A 26,318-nucleotide genomic window follows, 5' to 3' on the forward strand; every position below is an offset into this window, starting at 1 on the left:
TTTGCAAAACAAAAAGCATTTCCGCGTGAGGATATTTACCAGATTTGATCAGGTTCAAAGCCAAAGTCGTTTTTCCGCAATTGGTAGGACCCAACAAAATGGTGTTTTCAGGATAAACGTCTAAACGAGGTTCGAATATGAGATGTTTGGCCTTTTGTTTATTTTCCAACGATCCATCGCTTCGTTCGGTATAACACGGTTCAAAACCTTTCTCTTTTAACAAACGAAACAAAAAATCTTTTTTTTTTTTATCATTTTCTTCTTCTTCTTCTTCTTCCTCTTCTTCTTCTTCTTCTTGCAGTCGTTCATTTTCATTTTCGTCTTCTTGTTGTTGTTGTTGTTGTTGTTGTTGTTGTTGTTGTCGCTGTTGTTCATCTTCTTCTTCACCATGTCGATTTTCAAAATAATTTTCTCTTTCTTTTATTCTACGAATCATTTCAAGAGTCATTTCGTTCATCATTTTTTTTTTTTTTTTTAAAAAAATAATCTATATTACACACGTCGTTATATATATATATAAAAATTAAAAAAAAAACAACGTTTCTTTTATTTTCTTTACAAACGTTTGTTTCTTTTAAAATGAGGAAGGGTGTGCTGTTCGATCATCGTGCGTCTATTTCGATAAACTAACCATTCGTTTACGATCTTTTCTTCGCACGCTTTTAACGTCGCGATGTGTTCGTCGCTACACATTTTTTGCAAATCGCCTTTGCAACTCTTGTTCAAATCTCGAACGGGTTTTAAACGATAATGATCGCGTATTTCTCCCATCACGCCGTCGTTAAAAATGTAAAGTTTGCTGTTGATGTTTTTAGCAAAGTCGAGCGTGTTTTCTATAATGCGAATTCCGTTTACGTTGCTTTGCATGCGATTTTGCAACACTCTCTTTTTTTTTTCCGCACCGTTCCCATCGCCGTCGCTGTCATCGATTTTGCAAACGTAATCTTCGAAACAAAGCGCCGTTTTGTTCATGCCTTTGGCCGTAATTTTTTCGCTTTTGTCGCGAGTTTTAAAATTGATTTTTTTTAAAGAATAACACTTGGGAGCTGAAGCCACGGCTTCTTGTATGTACCACGGCGAAGGCACTTCTTCTTGAAAATAATCGGCTTCTTTGGCATGACTGTCGTCGTAACGATAATCGTTCTTGTCCAAATTGCTGTAGTCTAACCATCGTCTAGTATCGGGATTTTCGTAAAGACGTCTGTCTATATAGTCTCTAAATCGTTCCGCATCGTTGACGTACGAATAATGGTTAACAGCCACACCGTACGAATCCGTATCGGCCAATAACAATTGAACGTCGCATTCGGGCAACGCTTGTTGAAAACTCCAACGAAAACGATTGATTTGATTTTTGGCCAACGACAAAACGGTAGCGGCTGTCAATCTCAAAGACTTCATTTTTTGTTTTCTCTTTTCGCGAACGACCAAAAAAACGCATTCGTTCAAATTGCCGTCCTCTTCTCCAAACACCCATTCCAACACGTGTTTTTCTTCTTCTTCATCGTCGTCGGTGCCGCCGCTACGACAACGATAAGGCGGAGCCAAACAAACGATCGATTTGCTGTCGCGAACGAGGCATTCTCTCAAATATTCTTTGTAATAATCGTCGTAAGTGTAATCGGGAGTGACGTACGTTCCGTCTAAACGCACGCGATGAGCAAAAGTATCCATTTTGTATTTTTCGACAGGTTCGCGAATGAAATCGCCACTGTCGTCTACGAACAAATACAAGAATCGCGGGTCGATCATTTCCGTCGCTTCTTTCGTCGTAAATCCTTCGCTATCGTCGCACAGCATTTCGATCACTCTTCGCGTGCGAGCTATCGTTCGTTGCAACGTTTTTTCTTGATGGTTCACGTGCATGCTAGTGTTGTGTTTAGCGGCGTCTTGACAAAGCCAACCGTAATGTCCGTTGGTGCAGAGCTTGCAATTTTCGGCCGTAATCTTGTCTCCTCGCAAAATGGCTTCTTGTCTGCGAGCAATGTTGTTTTTCACCATGTCTCTCGCCAACGGAAAAGTCCAACACGGCACCACGTAATAAATTTTGTTCAATCTGCAACCCCAACGTTCGATCAAGTCCAACAAGCACGGAAAATATTCCACCGTGTCGTGCGCCGACAAACGAAAAACCAACTTGGGCGTTTTGTTCAAAGGCAACGTGTACGTTCCGTTTCTCAACTTTTTTCTCGTTCTTTCGATTTCGTAAGGACTCAATTCTTCGGGAACGGTTTCGCGCTTTTCGATCATGGGCGAATAACCTCCCATCGCGTCTTGGTATTCTTCTTTCATCTCCACGTTGGCGTACACCAAACACGTTTTGCCGAATCCGTTTTGAGAAAAATCGCCGTATTTCGCTTTTATCTGCTCCAACGTCGCGCACGAATAATCCATTTCGCCCGCTTGAAATATCAGGGGTTGCAACTGCGCTCGTGCGTATTGTCCGTTTTCGTCGTACATTTTCACGCATTGTCGATACGAAGGCAGTTTGGCGATCGGATAATCGTCCGTGTCGGCAGCATATTTGCATATTCCGTTGGTCGCCATTCCGCCTTTGAGCATTTTTTCGATCGTTTCGTGATGTTCGAGCGATTGAGGAAAACGAATGGAAATTCCGCTGTTGACAGAATTGAACAGGCTGGCAAATTTAAAAACGGAAACCACCTTCATCATGTGATAGCCCGTGTTTTCGAACATCTTGTTGTCAAAATCGATCAGCACGGCTCCCAAACTCGTAGTGTCCATCGCGGCGTACAATTTCAACAGAGGTCTCAACGTTTTCAGCTTTAAAAGTTCCCACATTCGTTTCGCGTTGACGTAAGCGGGTTCTATTCTTTTCATTTCGTCTTCTTTCGTTTTGCTTTTGCTCAAATAGTTTTCCACAAACGCGTCTAACGACGGACAGCGTTCGTATTCGAGATCCAAACGTTCGTCGTTAATGTGTTGATAGGGAAACACCGTTTTTTTGTTCAACAACGAGCGCAGTTCTTTCGTTTCGTTTTCGTTCAAATCGTCCGGAAGAAGGTTTTCTTCTTCTTTCAAAAACGCCATCATGTTTTCTCGCACTTCGCCTTGCAACGTTTCTCCGAGCATGGAAGTGGCGGAATCCAAAGATTGGTTCAATATTTTCAAACTGTCCAACACTCGCACCGTGTTGTCGAACGAATAAAGCGAGATTTTCGAAGAGCTCTTGGCGATCGCAAACAGTTTGTCTTCCAACGAAACGTGTCGACACGTCTCTTTGTATTTTTCTTCTTCTTCTGCGTCTTCTTCTTTTTTGCTCTTGCTGTTGTTGTTGTTGTTGTTGTTGTTGCGGCTGTTGTTGTTGTTTTCGTCGTCTTCTTCGTCACCGCGAGGCATTTTAAAAAAGCTAAAACAGCTGCCGAACGAACAGTTCAAGTTCAACACTTGATTGTCGAACCACGAATTGTGCGCGTACACGTTTATAACGGGATCCAGCTCGATTCGAGCGCCGTAACTCATGTTGCAGCTGTTGTGAGCCAAACCGATCGTTTTCCCCGTCCAATGACAGTGATCCACCACGACGTGATCTTCGAACAATCTCATCAGCTTGTCGTGTTGGGCGGCGTACGCTTTGCTCAGCGCTTCGTTACCGCCGTACATTATTTCTCTCGTTCCCGGTTTTCTACCGTCCCCGCACAGTTGATAAGCTCTGCTCAGCATCACGTTGAAAAAAACGTTGTATTCGGGTCGCGAGTCGCCGTACGCTTTTACCATTTCGATCCAAGGGTGTCTTCTTTTTTTCAAGCTTTCGTAAATCGTCTTCAAACGACTCCCGTTACTACTGCAGTCTTCGCCGTCGTTTTCCAAACGTTCGTTGGTCATCCGTTCGTAAAACGGCATCAAAAGGTTCCACGTTTTTTCGGGGTTTCGGGGTTCGTCGGCGAAAAGTTCGAGATCGAACACCTCCGCGTCCGTGGCGTCTGCTTTTTCTTCAAAACACTCTTCCAACACGCTCAAACAACGATACAATCGTGCCGGTTCGAACAAAGCCTCTTTCGTCGATTCGTAATCTTTGCCCACCAACCATTTTTGAGTGCTCGGCAGCAGATCGCTCGTCATGTCCATGCGAGTCACGCCTTTGAACAACCATCGTTTGACGTTTTCTCTTTTGACGACGATGTTGTTGTTGAGGTCGCTAGCATCCGCGTCGTGGGTAATATCGATCGACGGATCCGCCTCCGGGTCGCGAAGCGACCCGGAGGTGGGGCCTGCTGGCCCCATGCCGCCGCCGCCCGCCGCCGCCGCCGCCGCCTCCGATCCCAAGGCAGCACCTTCATCGCCAGCAGCAGCAGCGGGAGCGGGAAACAGAGGCGATTTCTTTCGACGAACGTTCAAATCCAGTTCTTGTCTGCACACGGTGCAACGTTTGTTCAGCTTTTCGTCGTTCCGCAGCGAGCGTCGTTCTTCGGCGCTCATTCTCAGCTCGGTGTGAAGCGGTTTCAACACGTCGATCATGTATCGCTGCACGCTCTTGGCGATCGTCACCATGTCGAAGCATCTCAAATCGGAAAAGTCGCCTCCTTTTTCGTAAAGACACTCTTCGAACGCGGCTCGTCGTTCGAGTCTCAACCAAGGATGACGCATCTCCGCAGGCAGTTTGCTCAACGGGCAACGAGACATGCTCTCTTCGGTGTTTTCGTAATACCAAGTCACCACCGTGCGACGTTCGCCAAACAACGATCGAGCCAAAGGCGGATGGGTGCAAAACAGCGAAAACGTGTGACAAAAATACTTTTGAGAACCCAACTCTCTCGTGGTGGGAGTCGTTTTTTCGCGCGAGCTTTTCACCAGTTCCGTTTCCGTGTCGAACGTCATGAAAAACGGAGGAGCCGCTCTGGAGCTGCCCAGAAAAGACTCGCTTTCTCCGTAGTAGCCGTGTTTTGAAAAAGCGAACTGAGTCTTGGCGTAAAACCCTTCGCACAGCGGCGAGTGATTGCTCAAATGAGTGAAAAACAACGAACACTTTTCGCACTGCTGCATCTTTTGCAAACGAGCGGTCGACTTTTCGTAATAAAAACAGTGTCGCAGCGTCAGCATGGAACAAGCGTGCATCGTGGTTCGGTGCGTGCAACGGTCTTCTTCTTCTTCTCTCAAAAAAATCTTCAACGTGTTTCTGTTTTGCAAACGAACGTTGGCCGCCTCTCGTTCTTCTCGCGTCGAAAACCTTTTGTGTTTGTCTCGTTCTTCGGAAAGACACTTTCTGCTTTCGAACAAGCACTTGATAAAGGCTTTCGTTTTTCTGACGCCTTTTCTCTTGAAACTCTTCATGTAATAAATCGCGTTGTTGTTTTTTTCGCGATACGTCCACACTTGCACGTTGCGATCGTGAAAATATGCGTCGTACGCGAAATCCATACACGTTTCGCGCAACGTTTCCAAACTCACGAACGGTGTTTTGAGCTTCGCCAACGCCGCTCTTTGAACTTCGATTTGCTTTTCGGTCAGTCCTTCTTCCAACAGCTCGTAAAATTCGCTTTCTTCTTCAATGTCGCAGTTTTCGATTTCGTCGTCGTCGATACCGTCTTCATCACCGCCGACAACGGTCGAAGCGTAACGCGTTTTTAAAAACGCTTTCCACTTTTCTAACGAATCCACGTTCAGCTTGCTCAACGTTAACGAAACGACCATCGCGGCGTAAAAACACAATCCTTCTCCGAACAACGGCGAATAGTCCAAAAAAGTTTGCTCTTTTTTCCACGCGTCAAATTCGTTGTTCTTGTTGTAAAATCGACGCGTCTTTACGGTAGCGGCGGCGGTAGCGGGAACGTCAGCAGAAGCGTTACCACCACCGCCACCGCGTTGCCACGGTCCGACAATTTCCCATCGATTTTGTTCCGCTTCGAGTGCGACGTTTTTTTCGCATCTCTTTTGTCGCGCTCTTTCGTTTCGTTTTTCCCTTTTGTTTTTCGTCTCTTCTTCTTCGGTCGAGGTTTCTTTGTCTTTTCGTCTTTTGTTTCGCTGTCTTTCGTTCTTTTTTTCTCTTTTCGTTTTCAGTTCTTCTTCGGTCATCGTTTCTTTGTCTTTTCGTCTTTTGTTTCGCTGTCTTTCGTTGTCTTTTTCCCTTTTCGTTTTCAGCTCTTCTTCGGTCGAGGTTTCTTTGTCTTTTCGTCTTTTGTTTCGTTTTCTTTCGTTGTCTTTTTCCCTTTTGATTTTCAGTTCTTCTTCGCTCATTTGATGCGCTCTTTTTAAACCGCCGATCGTCGTCAGCTGTTTCATCACTTTCATTCGTTGTTGTTGTTGTTGTTGCTGACGAACATAAGACACGGCTTCGAAACGAAGCATGCACAACACGCTCCAACCGCTCTTTTTCATTCCCATCGATACGGCGCTTTTTTCCAACATTTTTTTTTGATGATTTTTCATCGAAATATCGTACGACAACACGTTTACCAAATACACGGGACTTTTGTATTCTTGCAAACGAATCTGATAATATTCGTCGTCCACGTCGTATTCCACACCCAAACAATAAGCCATCGTAACGTTGTATTCGACGTAATACGTTTTGTTAAAACACGACAAACGATTCGGTTCCAAAAAAGTCTTTTCGTAAAACGTTTTGATCATGTCCTTTATTTTTTTTTCGATCGAATCGATCGTTTCAGAAGCTTCGTCGATAACGGCTTCGTTGACTATTTCGCCGTCTACAAAAACGCGTTTCGATTCGTGCACCATTCTGTTTAACACGTCCTCGTTTTTAAACTCTTTTCTTTTGATTTTCATTGTTTTTTTTTTATTTCTCTGAAAAAAAAAAAACCAATACATTGCAATAAAAAAAAACAACAAAAAAAAAAATCAACAGTTTTTGTAAAAATCCATCACTTTACGATTTTGTTGCGGATAACCGATCGCGTTTCCTAAATACAATCCTTTTATATCTCTAACGTGCGACAAAGCTGTATACAATTGTCCCGGCGCAAATTGATACGAGGAAAACACCACCAATTTGTCAAACGTACAACCTTGAGCTTTGTGAACGGTCATCGCATAAGCTAAAATAAGCGGATAGTTTGTTCGACTAGAAACCACCGTTTCGCCTTCGTAATGTCTTTCTTCGATTTTTTCGATTGCGCTCGTTTGATTTTCGTTGTCGAATCTAACGTACACGCAACGTTCGTCTATTTTAGTTATCGTTCCCAACGAACCGTTGTGCAAGCGTTCGTTCAAATTTTTAACCAACATCACCATGGCTCCCACTTTTACTTCCAATTTTTGAGGTAACTGAAAAGAATAACCTCGAGCGTTGTAATCGCTGCTCGTAAACACGTGAGTTTTTTCGTTTTTGATCAAACTCAACATGTATCGATTGTGAACGTTGCATTCGGCGTTTTTAAAATAAAGTCGAGGCACGTTCAAAGGCAATTCCTCTTCGTAACGCGAATTGAAAAACCACAGGGTTTTGCTCGACACCGTTCCGACGCGAATTTCGCTAAGCGCTTTTGCAAACGTTTCGTCTTTTTGTCGTCTCGACGTTTTCAATTCCACTTTTACAAAGTTCGCTTCTTTCCAAGTTTCGCTTTCAAAACAATATTTTCCGCTTACCGGCGATATTTGAAAAAAATCTCCGCTCACGATCAGTTGCACTCCTCCAAACGGTTTATCGTTTCCTCTCGCCGCTTTCACCGAACCGTTTAAACGATCGAAATAACTTCCGTCTAGCATGCTTATTTCGTCGACGAACAACACTTCCAATTTTTTCCACGTTTCTTTTGCGATTTCGTTCATTTGTTTTTTAAACCCTCCGTTTCCGTCACCGATTCCTATCCCGCCTAACGAATGCAAAAAAGCTCTGTTTACACAACAAAATGTGATACTTGTCAAATTTCTTTATGCTGTAGTTGCGAGCGTAAACATCGAGTAGTTCACCAAAACGAAGATGACAACGATTCGCTGATCGATTTATCGTTATTCAATTCGCATTTATTAAACTCGTCTCATTGTTAAGACAGCAACGTTGATAAAACGCTGTTTTCTTTGTTGTACCTTTATCTTTATAAACCAATATTCGTAATGAACAGGTTTTATTCTATTTATTCGTTTTTTCTCTTTCATCTTTTTCCACCATCTTCTTAATCTTTTAAATGTATTTTTAATCGTCATATCTCGATGTATTGATCGGTAAAACGTTTGTTGTTGTATTAGAACTTGGTATCACTACAAACTTTTTTTTACTAGGCGATAATTTGTCCAAAGCTTTCTTCACCAAATATCTACTAGCACTTTCGGTAAACGCCAATGGAAGAGGTGATAATATTTCAACAGCTTTGTTGGTTAATTCACCTCCTCCTCTCTGTCTTTTTCTTTTTGTCGCTTTTTTTTTTTTCGTTGTTCTATTGTTTAATCCGTTTCCACGATAAGGATAAGGAGGCATGTATCTTCTTCCGCTCATTTTTTATTTCGAAATTTATTCTATTAACTAATATATATTATAACTTTATTTATTATTTAGCATCATTATTTTATCTATTTTGAACGGTGTTTATTTCTTCAATTAAACTTATTATAGATTAATAATAAAATGGTTCGTGTTATCTATTTTTCGAAATATCGAACACACTGCAAACCGTCGTTTCTCGAACTCGATCAACTTCCAAATGCTGATGAGTTAGATCGTTTTTGGTTAACACTAGAACACGCTATTTTATTTAAATCAGCTCTAACTGAAATCGACTACGATCGCGATGGAAATCGTTTAATATTTATCACTTTGTCAAAAAACGAACATGTTTATATTGCAAAATACAACGATTATAAAACCCTTGTCGATATTGAAAAAGATATTCTAGAGGAACGTTTCGAATTCAACGAATACGGATCGGAAGAATATGTATACATCACAAGCGATTTTTGTGTGACAATTGAATAACTTTATGTTTATATTGTCATATAACTCAAACTCTTCCAGCAACAACACATTTATTTTTTTTATTCGTTTTAAACGGTATTTTTTTCGTTATTTTACACGGTATATTTTATTATGAGAATTTCCCAGGGAATTTCCCTAAAAAAAAATGCTATATATACTGCAGAGTTTTTTCCATTTTTTGATCATTACACCCGTCTTCGATTTGTTTTACCCCCGGTTTACTTTTTTGTTTACTTTTCTCTGTAATCTGATTGGTCGGTTGATTTTTTTGTTTACTTTTCTCTGCAATCTGATTGGTCGGTTTGGGACCCCCGCAACGGTTTGTTTACTTAAGGGCCGTCGTTTGTTTACTTAAGGGCCGTTTTCTCTATATATACCGGTGCGAACGTTAATCTGTCATTTGGGCGAAAGCCCCAAAGGAGATCAGACGGCGAAGCTATACACAATTTTTTTCCAAAATGGCGTCGAAGGAAGGTGACTTTGTTATTCGTTTTATTTTTTCTTTATTTGTTAAAATGCGCGGTTTAGTATATTTGGAGACTGGGAACTAGTAAAGTGAGCATTTTTAGTATATTTTAACGGTGTTTTTTTCATTATTTTACACGGTGTTTTTTACGTTTTTAAACGGTGTTTTTAATTATATATTTTATACATATATTAGTTATACACATTTTATTTTTTGTATTTTTTTCTATATTGGATGCTGTTTCAGATGTATTTATTTTTCAGCAATTCTCTATTCACACATTTGTATACAGAGGATGCAAACGTGCAAGCAACCGTCCGCACCTTTCTGATTGGTTGAAATTCATCACGTGATCATGACGTCATTTGTTCGTTCCAATCACATCATCGATGACGTCATCATATCGTCACGTTCCAATTGCATCATCGATGACGTCAACATATCGTCACGTATGGACGTGACAATCATGTTGGGGAGTCGTGCTTGCACGACGACACAACGTGATTGTCACGTCCATACGTGACGATATGTTGACGTCATCGATGATGCAATTGGAACGTGACGATATGATGACGTCATCGATGATGTGATTGGAACGAACAAATGACGTCATGATCACGTGATGAATTTCAACCAATCAGAAAGGTGCGGACGGTTGCTTGCACGTTTTCATACTCTGTATACACATCATCACACCGTGTAGCCGTTTTAATGGACTCGTGAGATTTTTATATGCTGAATTTTTTAAATTCAATTTTTATTTTTTATTGAAAAAAAAAACTTGAACCAATTGAAATGCTGAGATTTTGTTGTTGAACAGAAATATTATTGTTCAACGCCATCAATGCTACAATCAAGCCTAAATAGCTAAAAAAAATAGTTAAACAGTTCCCTGAAACAGGTGATTCAATCGAAAATGAAAATTCTGGTTGACCCAAAAAGCGAAGTAGAGTTTTTTGCGCCGTTATATAACAGTCAGCAAGAACTATTTCAAAATCTAGGAAGGGGACCAGGTACCATAAAATCTTTCTTAAGAGTTAAATGATATTTGATAAATTCCTACTCTGAAACTGTGTTGCTGTAAGAAAACCACTTTTGCGCAAAAGAAATAAAAATAAAAGACAACATTTTGCCGAGGATCAACAAAATTGGCAAAAAAAATAATTGGAAAAAGATGCTATGAACCAAAGAATGCAAATTTCACTAATTTCAAAGCAACGGACGGCAGTTTGATTGGTGGAGAACTGATGAAGCACTTATCAAAACATGGTTAGAGGCTACTATATCAAGCATGGTGGTGGATTTATAGTGAAAGTCTTATTGACGAAATACAGGAAAAACTGACTGGGTAAATGTATTGACAATATTTAAAAATATCAAAACAAACTAAAATATCAAATAAACTAAGTTTGAATTTAGTTAAAATTTTTTAAAAAAATCTATGAACAGAAAGCTGTTCCCAAGTCCCAAGTTCTTTTCCATAGTTACTGTATAACATAAAAGTTGTTAGGAAATTTTTTGATAGCACGCTTAAAGCACATGGGCAAAAATCTAAAGAAGGAATTGACGTTAGTTACAAACAGCTGAAAGCGAAGAAGAAAGAGAAGGTCAAAAAACAAAGAGCAGTTAATAATGCCATTTATCACTTCTCTTAATCTATCTTTATTAAGATATGATATAAATTTTATTATGATAAAATGTTTAAATATTAAGTTACAAAAATTGAATACATTAATGAAGTTTAGGTGTGATCACTTCTCGTCACATATTGTCGTACGAGATACTGTATTAACAACCTGTAATGCATGCAAGTAGCTATAACTAATTTCAAATATATACTTGTTAAAAGACGCAAAAGATATATAACCTTCGCACCAATATATAACCTTCGCACCAATATATAACCTTCACAATTGTATTTTAAGACAAATATTTAGGACATTCTATGATTCCAGAAGTAAGACAAAGATTAAATAGCAAAACATTTTTATTAATTAAATATAATATAAATTTTATTAAATATAATATAAATTTTATTAAATATAATATAAATTTTATTAAATATAACATAAATTTTATTAAATATAATATAAACTTTATTAAATATAATATAAATTTTATTAAATATAACATTAATTTTATTAAATATAATATAAATTTTATTAAATTAAAAAAAGGGTTCATTTTTTTTAAACTCATCAGTTTCATTTACATTACTTACTCAACAGTCAAGAATACTGGCATAGTACTCCTTCGTATACTGATATGGGAAACTTTGGTACCTCAAGAAAGCCATTTTACACTTAAATGGAAATTTCAGCATACAACTTTAACCAAGAAAATTGTTCAAAATAAGAAGCCGAACCAGTAAAATTATTTCTTATCGCGTTCTTAAATTTCTATTGCAAAGTTTATACATAAATCCTTCTCTACACTTAAGGAAATGGTTTTAAAAAATAATATCGCTGTGAAGCTTGAACTTAAACCTGTCCACTGATTTTTTTAAAAGTAGTTCAACATTTTTCTTTACTCTTTATAAAGATAATTTAATTTAAAACAAAAATTTTTTTTTTGCATACGTATAGGTGGAGTGCAACTGACTCTACTTGCAGCTCTTTTTTATTTACTGTATAAAGAATAGATAAGTAAACTTAGTTTTTTGGACTGTTGTCAAGAACATCGAGTATGTTTTTCATGGATAAGTCAAAAAGAGGATGACCAAAAGCATTGTCACAAAATTTCAAGAGGTTTGATAACTCAAGTATAAAGGATTAATGGAGAACATCTCCAGCTCGTGCTTCCGTGGGCAGAATTTATCATTTATTAGATAAACATAAGTAAATTCAAAATTTCAAATAAAATGCTCAATTGAGTTATTCATATGTTTTAAAAGAGGAAAGTGCAAAACAAAACAAAATGATTAAAAAAATAAGTTATCAACTAGTTTTCTTCTTTCAATTTAAAAGTTGTTATGAGTTCATTTAATGATCTAAAAATATATACAAGAGACTACAACTTTAATAGAGTAAATATATTATTTAATTGCAAAACAGAAAATCAAGTACTGATTCAATCATTAGAGTTCTTCTATAAAACTATTTTACCATTGTTTTTTTTTAAAATAAATAATTTTCAATAAGAGTAATTTTAAAGACTCTCAAAAAATTGAATTTTTATGAGTTTCTACTATACATTTGACTTATTGCAGAAGTAGTTAAGCTTTTAAATACTTATGAATTTAACAGTAAAAATAATTAATTTAATAGTAATACTTTTCAAAGAGTGATTAGCTTGTCATTGAAAAAATGCGTACACTTTACTATTAATAAAAAGTACCATAATACTCTTTTCATTGTTGAAACAAAGGTACCATTTTAGTACATTGCGATGTCATATGCCACATAAAATAGTCCCAGAGAAGACTTTGAACCATTACAAAATTGACAAGAAAAGCATCAAACATTAAATCTATTCTTGTGAATATTTATTTACAAAATGTACTTTCTAACTTCTTTTACTAGAGGAGGTTTATATTAAGACTATGTTTTAGCACTATGAGCAAAAAGTTTTGTGAAAAGCAGTTAACTTGTCTAGTGCTCTTGCAAATGCTGCTTTTTGTTTTATGATAGTAACTTTGTTTGATGAACCCAAAATTTTATGCAAAATTTTTCCTATGTATAATTTTGATTCAAATTGTCTTTTTGAACAAACTAGTTTCACTTTATCTGCTATAAAAACAGCAGGTGATCATTTCGTTTTATCGTTTGCGATGGTAACACCTTAAATCAGACTTTTTAAAGAAATTTGATACAGGTAGCGTACCTTGGCAAAGAAAAGATGATATAAATTTTTTTCTGAAACTAAGTTTTGATTGCTTCAGGATTCTAAAACTCGTGCCATTTAGGCACGAGTTCATCTAATATAAGATGGGAGGACACTATTTCATTTATTTTGTTTCCAGTATTAAAGTCATAAACATTTTTGAAATGGACATAAGCCACGCATTAGAAAAAATACAACAAAAATACAAGTTAACGAAACTTTGGTAACAATTTCACCAATAAGGTGACTTAATATTTATCATAAATTTGACTAATATCAATGTTTTATGGCAACAGTTGCTGATTGAATTAACCACAAAGCTTCATACATGCATGCATAAATCCATATATAGGACCTTATTTGATATTTAATTAGACACATGGTACTACGTGACTATAAATATGGTACCACGATTTTAACAATCAAACCCTATGGTGCAACCAATTGAACCTATGAACTAATCAATTGGGACTCATGAGTTGACAAAAGGGACCTATGGGGTAACCTTGAAGAGCCCATAAGTTAACCATGAAACACATGGTGCGAAACATAACCCATGAATTTAAATCCATGGGAGCCATGATTGAACTGTAGGGCCCCATAAGGTTCCAAGAGGTTTCAATTTTGTGGGTCATGAATTGAATTTTGTGGGTAATCCATTGCGGTCCCACAGATTATTTCTGTTTTGGTGTCCACCTTGTTTTTCTGCTGTCTCACACTTTTCCTCGACAGAATATAATTTGTTTGAGTTGAATAAAAAGTAAAGATTATATTAATAGATTCTCTCGTTTATTGTCCTCGCAGAAACAACTTGTTTATAATATGGAATTTAACTTAAAGATACTATTAACATAGTTAGATTTCTGCCGTTTACACTAAAGCATCTGAAAGTAACTAAAACTTTTTTGGCAAAAGTAGACTTTGCTTCTGTTGAAAAAAGCTCTTCAATGGGAATTTACACTTAAAAACAACGCAGCTCCACAAAAACACAGTCGCATAAGTTTAAAAAAAAAAGATAATAGCGTCAGAAAAATTAACATATAAAGTTTATTGACTTCTTTCTAAGAAATTATATTCTTTTTCTAAGAATAAGTTCGTCATGTGTTTGCGGTTTGCTTTCAATAAATTTCTTGGAACTTGAGTAAAGGCTCTTATTTATTATTTACTCTGCAATAACATGCTACATTCGACAACAGTAATGTTGCTTTATTTTATTTTTTTACAAACAAACGACTAAACTCAAGATGTTAGCTAAATTAAAATTGATAATCATATTGGTTTCTTTGAAGCTGGTTAATTCCTTTTAGCCAATTACAGCAACTATTGGTGTGATTGGTGCTGGTATTGTTTATGGAATCAGTAAGTAAATTGTTTTGCGGGCTTGATTGTAAATTTTTATAATAAAGTATATTGGTTCGGTAGCCAATTCTACGATCACCTTTTTATAGGCCTGGTGCAAACAACGGAGTAAAGCTGAAGCAGGAATGCAATTAGTTTATTTTCTTAAATTTACGGAGCCAATTTAATTATACTAGCAAAAAGCAACCCGTAATACGGGTTATAGTCGGTTTGTTCATTTATAGTAGCTGTTTTCCACAATTTAAAGTTGCGAAACCTTAACTAATACCGTTTTAGAAAAACGCCTTCAAATTAAAAAAATTAAACCATCGGTAAAATCAAAAAATTTGCGGAGGTAAAATAATTTATCAATTATTCAACATTATTTGAGTAATTTACAATTGACATAAGTCATATCAGTTTAAAACGGAACCATTTTCCTCGACATTACTAAGTTCAAAACAATACGTTTTCAGTTACTGACACAAAATAATAACACTTTGTCATGCTTTAAATTGACGAAAAAGTAAAGCGAAATTCTTGTTATTTTTAAAACATGAACTTTAATTAATAAGATTAATATAAAGCGAACGTAAATTATACATGAGTTATTAAATTTTTGGTATCCCCTTGATACATGTTTCTTTAAAAAAGGAAATTGTCTTTAAAACGTTAAATGCTCACAACTAAATAAATTTATTAAAAGTATCGGACCATTGCTATATATGGCACTAATCTGACCATTTTTATATATGGCCTCTTTGTTTAAATAGTTTTTAGTAAACGGTAATTTGCTACCATTTACTAAAAATTCCTATTGTTACTCGAAATTAAATTCTCTTAAATAATTTGACACTAAAAAAGGACCTCCCTTTCCCGTTTTTGCCATAATGGTGGCCAGGAGAATAGAGTTATCTTTATTAAAAGAATCAAGTTTTTGATGAAGACCTTTTACGAGAATAATAAAATGTAAAACAATGATTTTCATGTATAAGAAATTTTTTCTTTTTAACATATATAAGAATTTAACATATATAAGAATTTTTTCTTTCCTCAAAAGTGTTGCAAATGTAAACTAAGCTAATTTATTAGTTAAACACCTTATAAAATTTAATTAACTCGAAATTGGACAAATGCGCAAAACTGCAATATTCACCCCCCGTTTAAAAAGATCCCCTAAGCTACGTTCTACAAATTATTAGGCATAAAATTGAAAAAATTTTTAAAAAATTTAACTAATTGAATATATTTATATCATTTTAACTGACAAAAGTATACAATTAGAGGTAATCTTAAAGAAAAAAAAAAGGAATTATGATATCATAACAAACGAAAAAAAAAAAAACACCACATAAAAACTGAAAATCAATTTACCTATTTATAGTAACCTATTTTGACATGGCAATTAATATAAACATTTATCGAAAATCTAACTATAAAATCTGTTTCAAAGTACAAAAGGATTAACAATACTAATATATATATATATATATATATATATATATATATATATATATATATATATATATATATATATATATATATATATATATATATATATATATATAAATCAAATTAAGATATAAATTGCAATTTTAGCATAAAGTTATCTTGACTTTTAGTAAATAAAAAAAAAAAGTAAGTTCTCGTAATGAAACAATTTATTATTCATTTTTAACAATAGTAACCAAACGTGAAGGTGTCTATTGTTAAAAAGGAATATCAGCACAAAACATTACAACAATAACACATAGCAATAGAATATTTACACCCTTGATCCTAAAATCCAGCAAAAATAACAAACTAAATTAAAATACGAAAGACAAAATTAGAAAACCAATTTAAAGTTAACTATATTTATCTTTTCACTAAACATATAAATACATAAAAGTATATTTGTTTTTATATTCAATATTAGTTATTCAATTACTTCAAATTTAGGACATTAAAACACCATATAATTGAAGATCAAGGCTGTATACTCTCTCATACACATTACGCTAAACATTAACAGACATTATTGTGTTTCCAGAATAATTAAAAAAGGCTAGACAACACAACCTAGCTCTAAAGCAGTAACACCGCCCGGCACTAAATGCTGCCAAGTTACACCTCTGCTATAAGTACACCGCTTGGCTGGCAAGGTTATCAATCTTGCTCAACATAATCCCAAGTCACACCACTTTGAAAACACGGAAACAACATAATTTAAACATATATACAACATAAACAAATATGGTTTTATATAACACTTATAAATACATTTTATAACAATACTAAATGACAGGAATACATATAAAAAACTATGAAAAATAAATAAATAAATAAATAAATAAATAAATAAAGTTATACATACAAAATGTCCTCACAACCTACAAACAGTAAATTTTCGAAATAAAAATCTTAAGACTATAAATTATGAACATTACAAAATATTGGGTTGTCCGATAAGTTCTTGCCGTTTTTCTAAATTTGATATAACTTTATTTTTTAACGTAAAATAACAACAATCTAATCAGTAATGTATTCTCCGTTGCTTGTTACGACTTGCTCCTAACGTTCAACGATTTTTTCGATTCCTCTTCGGTAGAAATCGCCCGGCCTCGATTCGAAAACTTCTTCTAACCACGCCCGTAATTCGACGTCATTATTGAACGAAACGCCTCGCAAAGCGTTTGACAGAGATCGAAGGAGATGGAAATCCAATGGCGCTAAGTCTGGAGAGTATGGAGGATGTGGCAGCAATTCCCAACCAAGCGTTTGAATCGTCTCCTTGGTCATAATGGCAATGTGGGGACGGGCATTGTCGTGTTGCAGAAGAACGCCATATTGCCTATCAGATCGTTTTTGCTGGATGGCGTTGTTTAATCGTTGCATCTGTACAACATATAGTTCCGCATTGACTGTTGGGTTGCGATCAAGCAATTCCCAGTAGATAATGCCTTCCCAGTCCCACCATACACCCAACATTGTCTTCCCTGGATGAAGAGCTTGCTTCGCTCGCGGGGTCGCTTGTTGTTTGGGGCTTAACCATTCTTTGCGCTGCTTTATGTTGATGTAAAGACACCATTTTTCGTCACCAGTGACAATGCGATAAAGAAATCTTTGCTTACGTTCATGAGTTGAGAGATGACGAGCAAGCAAACTGGCAGCAATGGTGGATCGTTGATTCTTATTGGTTTCGCTCAATACGTGCGGCACCCAAGCTCCAAGTTTTTGAATCTTTCCCATTGAGTGGAGATGTTTTGCTACTGTTGATTTATTGGATCCTATACGCTCTGCCAATCCTCTGGTTGTTTGACGAGCGTCTTCGTGCAGAAGTTGATTCAAACGCTCTTCATCAAACTCACTTGGTCGCCCGGAACGAGATGCATCCTTGAGGTCGAAATTGCCACTTTTGAACTTCGCAAACCAATATCGAACAGTTCTTTCAGCTATGGCACCCTTTCCGTATACGGCACAAATCTCTCTAGCAGCTTCCATGGCTTTGGCACTTCGGTTAAACGCAAAAAGAAGGTGGTGTCGAAAATGCTCGTTTTTGTCGACTTGACACTCCATTTAAATGCTCTGAAAATTAACGAAAATGAATCAAAACAAAAAAAACCAAACAGACTTTCTTGTAGAGCGAAAAATTCTCTTTCGAATAACACAAAACATTATACTAAAAAATTTCATTTCGATCGCAAATTTTTTGATTTAAAAAAACGGCAAGAAATTATCGGACAACCCAATATATCATTGCGTCACACTTTTCACCTTCCATACCTTGAATGAGATGTTTATCAATTTCGAAAAACAAACTATCAAATGCTCTATTTCTTGAACATGCAACATATAGTTGACCATGAGAGAAACACGGTTTTTTGAGATATACCCCATTAAATGTTTATACCTCCATTAAATGTTTGACCATGACTTTTGTTAATTGTCATTGAATAAGCCAATATGACAGGAAACTGACGACTTTTCAGAACAAAGGTAAATTAGAATCTGATGGAGCCAACTGAATTCGAGGAACATAAACCTGTTTACCACCAGAAACACCTGTTAAAACCTCTGCATAAATAAAATTATTTTAAAGAGCACAAACTTTCATTCGAGTACTATTGCATAACCCAGCTTTGAGATCTAAATTTCTAAGTAGCATAATTACACAACCAGTTTTCAATTTTAAGCAATGAGGTGGCATACCTAAAGGAGTTAAGCTGTTCAAAAACTCAACAGGAAAGTTATTTCTTTCATTAAGGTCATCAGTATCAACTTGATCAGCACTTAAATAAATTTTGACCTCACCCGCCAGACATTCAAGCATTTCTTCATTGATTGATAATAAATCAACATTAGTTGGTGTTAAAAATCACGTGATTAGAATAATCATTTTGATGAGCATCTCCAAAAATCTTTTCAACAATAGATTCATTTTCTCTAATAATCCACTTATTTGGTATTTCAATGCATTCTTTAAAAGGATCCTCCTCTATGACAGGTAATGTTCCATTCCCAAGTTTTATTAGCCATTGTGAAAATTCACCTTCCCCATCTTGTTCTTTCATGTTTTCGGTTTATGCAAACATCTTCACCCATTGCCAAAGCAAAGAACATTTTATACACAATTCTACTATTTCAGCTGGTTGTCCTCATTTTACAACAGGCAGAATTTGCCTAAAGTCACCATCTAAAAGAACGATTTTTCTTCCGAACGGAATTTAGTTGTTGCAAATATCTTTTAATAACCTATCAATTGCATTTAATTGTTTACATGTTCTTGTAAGACATTATACTGCTCGCTTTTCAGTTTGTTTTGGTTATTTCTGATGAAAGCAAAGCGCTGGCCTTCAATTTTAACCTGCACATCAATAACATATTGCTCAAAGAGTTTTTTCTTCACTCTATAAAAGAGTGAAGAAAAAATAATCTAACTGAAAGTTTATAATTGTGATAGGATAAATCGATATCAAATCATCCAAAAAAGCACATTTTCGACACCCTTACGTCTCAGAATTTGTTCATTTTTACCTCACTTGTAGTCCATATTAAAAAAATTATAACTGCGAAAATTTTAGTTAAAATACACTTGGGTTCCAGAGATATCGTCAGTTAAAGTAATGCTGACTCAGCATTTTAGTGATTTTCTGAAGAGACTACAAAGCAACTTTGACATATAGTATCTTTATAATGGCTTCTGGAAATTTCCTAAAATTTAGTATCCCAATAGATTTTTACTTGCGGAATCCAAGAAGAGCACTCTCAAGACTTGATTGTCTCAGGAAACGCCTCGTTTATCCAATTTTGTTCAAAATTATTGACTTGTAAAATCATGATTTTTGGAGGTAAAATGAAGGCTGTGGCCCAAAATCCTGAATAAAAAGTTTAAAACCGTGAAAAAATCTTAGTTTTGAGTGCTTACTTTAAAATAAGAGGTAAATAATGAAAAAATAATTGTTTCTAAAGCTTACACTAAAATAAAATTACGTTTTTAAATTGAACTTTAACTATTATTTATTATCATATCATTCAATGCATTAAAAAAAAAAAAAACCCGGGGAGATTGGGGGGAAGAGGGGCAGAATTGGTCAGAGACCCGCTGGCCCTCCTTGGCCTATGACTATAAACATCCTGAACTAGTCAATAAATAACACTATCTGATGTTTTATTCAAATAAATGTTTTAAAAAACATTTCATTTGCTTTTGTGACAAAATTTAAATTTTTCTGTAAAGACACAATTTTTAAACGCAAATTTTGATCAAGTATTAGAGAGACAATTCATGAATCTAATTTTTTTCAGTAGACCTAAGATAAAATAATAATATACAACTAAACTTTTTATTCAGGATTTTGGACCACAGCCTTCATTTTACCTCCAAAAATCATGATTTTACAAGTCAATAATTTTGAACAAAATTGGATAAACGAGGCGTTTCCTGAGACAATCAAGTCTTGAGAGTGCTCTTCTTGGATTCCGCAAGTAAAAATCTATTGGGATACTAAATTTTAGAAAATTTCCAGAAGCTAGTTGAGAAGATTTTAGAAATGAATCAGTAACTAATGAAATTGATGAAGCAGATGCTTTTGATGCTGTATTTTTCTGTGACATTTTACTGTTAAAATAATCTAGTACTTTTGGTTGACTTTTTAAAGATATATTTTTTAAATGCTTGCCACTTTTTTCATGTCTTCTAACTGCCATTATACCCACATTACTTAAAGAAAATGTTTTTCACATACACTACACCTTTTTCATACACTAAGCCTTTGTTTTATCATTGGTTCTCTTTAGCCAACCCCATGATGGATGGAATTCATGATTGATCCAGTCATTGTCAAAATAAGTTAGTTTAGACATTATTGTTATTATTTTTTAACTATTTACCTGGAAAAAATCTACACTACATAAACATACAGTTATAAAATATATTATATAGATATAATATATTTAACTCATATAGAAGCACACAGTTAAATAAATTGAATATAAAAGAAATTTATTTTAAAAATAAGTTTCAAACTTTAGATAATAATATAATAGCAATCATATTTACTATTTTTATCAGAATTTAAGAGGGTTGTAACTACAATAACAAAAAAAATATTAAAATAAATTAAATTTTTCTTTCCTTGTATTATTCACCTCTTCAAGGCCAAGGGGGCCATTTCAGTCAAGGAGGCTACTCATTTATTTTTAAATTTAATTTTCCCTGACTTTTAACAAAAAAAGTAAAAACCCCTGACTTTTCCCTGATTTCACTGACTAAAATGCTTTTCCCTGACTTTTCCCTGATTGCCCTGATTTCCAGTTGGCTGGCCACTCTGTTCTTTATGTAATATATCTAAGCTAATAATTAAGTTCCAAAAGGAAAAAGCTTTTCACTCGGTTAAGATATCTTCCTTCAATGACCGCGTGCATTTAAAGAACGCGTTCTTTCAAAGCCTAGTAACTAATGACGAAACGACGTTAAACGTTAAACGTTAAACATTTCTGTAGCAATTATATTATAGATTATAGATTATACATTAGTCAAAAGTGAAATTAAACAAAATGGTACTAAATTGAAAAAATAAGTAGTAGGTCTTCAAAACTCCGTGAAAAAACTTATCTGCAGCTAATAAGCCACAAATAAACTAGCACATGGCAGTTAGGGTAAAATGTTTTGCTGAGAAATGATACAGACTTATGTTCTATTATTACAACGATGAACCATTTAGGATTCCAGAGGTTTTTATCTAATGGTTACTTCAGAGATCTTATTCAATTTCTCTTTATGCGATTTTTTTTCGGGACCCAAATATCAACAAATCAAATTTCCCAATTGGGTTCCAGTTTACATTTCTGCCAATCTTTAATTATTTTTTTTCTGCTTTTTTTTAAAAGCTGAGGATTAAAAAATTACTCACAGTTTTAATAGAAATGATTTTATTTTATATCGGTCAGTTGTCATATAATCTTATACAAAACTGGAACAATATGTACTGGTACAGTTATAACAGCAAAATCAGTAGTCTAAATGTTAGTCTGCTATTTTAAAATTATAGCAAACAAAGTGATTTTAAACAACTTTGTAAAAATCAACAATTTTAAATGCAAGTATTAGATAATAAACTAAATGTACAAAAATCACATGCTGTAATCAAAATTAAATTCAAAAAGTCGATATCATGAAAAAATCAGCAACACCTCAAGGCTGTGCAAGCAATATGCAGTTCATGTAAACAAATGTTTAAACTAAAAATTTATATGCTAAACTAATGGCTGTAAAAAACAAGAGCCAAGTAAGCCACCAAAACTAATATTACAAGACCATCTGGGCCAGGAAACATCATTATGTAAGAAACAAAAAATCATTAGCATACACTTAAATAACTAAAAAATTGTTTGAACACAATTTACTGCCGACTGTAGTGAAATCAAGAGGCAGCTGTACATGCTCATTGTTGCAGACGCTACAAATTGCAGAGTTTTTCTATTGTTTCTGCTCCTATTTTGACCAATCATTAAACCAATCACTAAAACCATGTTTTCTTTTTGTAGACATTCCAGTGAGGTTATAGTTTCTAACTTAACCTGGATCAAATAATAATTTCATGTTACATTTCACAAAATCTGAAAGATCGCTGCTTCCATCGTCAAGAAGCACATTAATCTACAAGCAATTTGAAAACAAAACAAAACAAAAACAATTAGACTAATCAACTACGTTGCTGATAATAACATTCACATTTACAATGTTTTCTGATATTAAAATTGCTTATGAACAACATGTTTGATATGAGCAACAAAATATTACAATAAAATGTGTATTGGAACACTAATGAGCATTTTATAAAAAATGTAACATACCATGGTATCTTTGTTGACTTTATCCTTTAGTATTTCTTTAGCTGTGTTCGGATTGTTAAACTTTGTGAAAGGCAGAGTTAGGCCTACAGAAAACTTGTTGATAGCTTTTCCACTATTAACTGTACCATGCTGTCTTCTAATACAATGAAGCACTCTTGTGTGTATTTTCTGATTCTGCTTATTTTCTTCAATTCCTGTTAACAGTTTTATTTAAAATTTAGTCATGGCACTGTTGGTGGACCCATTTAAGATCAGACCTAAAGGCAAAGACGGATGATTAAGAAGTTTTTAATGATATACGATAGTATGAAAACATAAGTGTCATAATCAATGTCATGTGCACAAAATCTAAAATTGAATTTTAAAAAAACATACAATAAATCACAAAATCTCGCCAGCGGTTTAATCTATCTCGTTGCTTATCTTTAATTACTTCCGGTATCGAGTGCTATATGTTAAAACTAAGGAATTTGAAATTTTTCTTAAAGGTAAAGATTTCTTAAAGGTATATTTTGGACAATATCATCGCAAATACTGCTCCATCATTCTAATGGGCAGCGTAACAGTTGCCGCAAATGTATGGTCCATATTTATTTTTTAGGTATCTCATTTAACTTTTGTATGATTGCTTAACACTTTTTTTTTATGTTATTGACAAAACCTTTTTTATTTAATTTTTTAGGTTGCTAACTAATCAACTTTCATTGCTGAGAATATTTCATGCCAAAATTGCATAAAATGTAAAAAAAAAAAAAAAATCGATTAACTTCAGTTGAGAAATTCTATATCCATTATCAAATTCATTTTAAAAGTTAAATAACATTCTTTTAGAATGTTCAAAGAATTAAGCTTCGTGAATATCATTCAGTGTACATTTTCATAATTTCACTTGAACTAACCTTTTTTGGGTAAATAGCGTTAACCTAATTTTTTCATGATAATTATGTCCAAAATGCTAAGCATACTTTCGTTTTATAATTAAGATGTTCTGAAATTTCAATTAAAATGAGAGTTAACCACTTAAAACTAAGCATTAAAATAAACGGTTGAAAACAAACAGAACATGATTTTTTAAAACTACACAATATCAGACTTATACAACATCAAACAATTTGCCCAAAAACGGTGATGAACTTTGTGGCACTGTTTACTAATTTGTTTTAAAAACTTAAGAGGCTTCATAAACCAAGGGTTCGCAGTTTTTCCGGTAAAAAGATTGTTATGCTAATAAGTTAAATCAAGCTCAGTAGACAGTTATTAATCAAGCTCAGTAGACAGCTATTCATCAAGCTCAGTAGACAGTTATTAATCAAGCTCAGTAGACAGTTATAAAGTTTATTTTCAAATTTAATAAGCAACAACTAAAAGAATTTCATTACATTCTAATTAACTTAAAACTCCAGTTTAACTAATTAAAAAGTTACAAAAATTTGAATAACTGTAAATTTATTTCCAATAATGTAATATGTTTTTTTGTTATTATTGTTATTTAGTTTCATCTTCTTTCTTTCTCTTTAAATTAAATTATTCGATTTGTTGAAAATTTTTCATAATCATTTTGTTGAATATGACAGGAGTTGTCTCCAAATTCAGTATGAATTCATTTTTGCTAATTGAAGATTATATAAATATAGATTATGAATTAACTGTGAACTATTTTAGAGTTTTTGCGAAATGATATAAATGCAATAATTAAATAAAGTCATTAACTTTTTTCAAAGCATACTGTTATTTTCACGAATGTTTCGATGAAAAGTATTCGAGAGAAAATGTCAAACTTGTTAAAAACAGTTTCGAAGAAGAGCTATTTGGGCAGCATATAGTCAATCAAATTGTTGGGAAAGCTGTTCCATCTTTCATCTTAAACAAAGATCCAAAAAAACCATTAGCTTTGTCTTTTCATGGATGGACGGGGACTGGTAAAAGTTTTGTTTCTGATATTATTGCAAAACATATGTTCAAAAAGGGACCAAAAAGTAAATGTGTTCATAAAAAGGTTTCATCATTACATTATCGATTTAGTAGTAAGTTGAAGGAATATGAAGTTGAATTACAAGAATTTATTGAGACATCTGCGAAGAATTGTGAACGCTCATTATTCATATTTGATGAAGTAGATAAAATGCCTAAGGGGCTTTTAAATGTTTTAAAGCCCTATTTAGATCATCATTCTTTAATCAAAGGTATAGATTTTCGCAAGAGTATTTTCGTTTTACTGAGTAACGCTGGTGGTGATAAGATAAACGAGTTTGTTTTACAACTTTATAAAGAGGGTAAACCCAGAGAAGATATTAAATATGAAGACTTTAAATTTTTATCCGTCGCTGTATATAACATGCATGGTGGTTTGAAAGAAAATGATATTTTCGCATCAGGATCAATAGACCATTACATACCATTTCTACCTCTGGAACGTAAACACATAAAAAAATGTGCGAAAGCAGAATTTGCTAGGCGTAGAATTTCATTTAATGATAAAATCCTTGAAAGGATTGCATCTGAAATGATTTATTTCCCAAATGAAGAAAAGCTTTTCTCAGCAACAGGTTGTAAAACAATTGCAAACAAAATAGACGCATTGTAACGTCAAAATTTTCAGCCCGTTTTAGCTATAAACATTTATAAATTGGTAATTGTTTTAAATTAGAAAGTTGATAAATTTTATATCGGTAATATTATTGTTTATTTTTTCGTGAGTTTTCAAATAACTATTCTCAATTTTGTAATTTAAATTTTTTTTTAATTGTTATTTAAAAAGTTGTTTCCATTTGTTTTTTCTATTAAATTGATAATTATTATCCATCATTCCTCCATTTATTTTCTGCTACACTACCAATAGATTGCAACTCATAACTACCTTCTGGTATGAAAACCATGATATTTTACAAGTTGAAAAAATGCTTAAAGTTGTTATTTGCAGAGTGATTGTTTGGAAATGAGTAATTCGTTTCTTTGTTAATCAATACAGATTTATACTTTTCATTCTGCTCTAGTTTTAATAGATGATTAAATCTAGTACTGAATTGTATCTTGTTATCAGACAATACTATTTGCATACTTTTGTATGCAAATAGTTTTGTCTGATACGAATTCATCATTTATAAGTTTTTTTTTCTCCAAATACTTCCAATAGTTTAAAACTTTTCAGTTTTGTATGAAAAAGTTTTTTAAAACACACTTGATCCTTCAGATCTACCGCTTTGCGCAAGAATCCTTTGGAGCTAACTCTGCTCAGAAAAACAAAATTTTAGAAAGTAAAAAATATCAAATCTACATCTGCTTTTCATTTGCTACTTTATAAACATGATCTATATTGCTTTTTGATTGATATGTATTGTCTAACATAATCATAAGAAGATTTAGTTTAAATTTATTGCATCAAGTAAAAAGAGGCAAATAAAATTTGCATTCTTACCTATCGAAAGTCTTGGAAGTTTCAAATAATTTTGTGCAAGAAAACATAGT

At 34.2% G+C, this 26,318-nt stretch overlaps 1 protein-coding gene and 1 pseudogene across 2 annotated transcripts; one reads left to right on the forward strand and one right to left on the reverse strand.

Moving 5' to 3' along the window:
* Positions 1-6,819: 6,819 nt before the first annotated feature.
* LOC149880500 (ATP-dependent DNA helicase PIF1-like) lies at positions 6,820-7,749 on the reverse strand. Its single transcript, XM_090070063.1, has one exon. It carries the CDS (start codon positions 7,747-7,749, stop codon positions 6,820-6,822), a length of 930 nt encoding a protein of 309 aa, XP_089926189.1.
* Positions 7,750-8,542: 793 nt separating this feature from the next.
* On the forward strand, positions 8,543-25,614 carry LOC149880501 (torsin-1A pseudogene; annotated as a pseudogene). Its single transcript, XR_016446131.1, has 3 exons — positions 8,543-8,851; positions 14,486-14,537; positions 24,575-25,614. The product of XR_016446131.1 is annotated as a torsin-1A pseudogene (transcript).
* Positions 25,615-26,318: the final 704 nt, after the last annotated feature.

This window comes from Hydra viridissima, unplaced genomic scaffold, assembly GCF_058129835.1.
Source record: "Hydra viridissima isolate aposymbiotic clone 2 unplaced genomic scaffold, HvirCarnegie_v1 scaffold_13, whole genome shotgun sequence".
Lineage (NCBI taxonomy): Eukaryota > Metazoa > Cnidaria > Hydrozoa > Anthoathecata > Hydridae > Hydra > Hydra viridissima.

Coding starts and splice junctions, on each gene's coding strand:
- LOC149880500 (XM_090070063.1), bottom strand. CDS start 7,749: ATGAACGAAATCGCAAAAGAAACGTGGAAAAAATTGGAAGTGTTGTTC.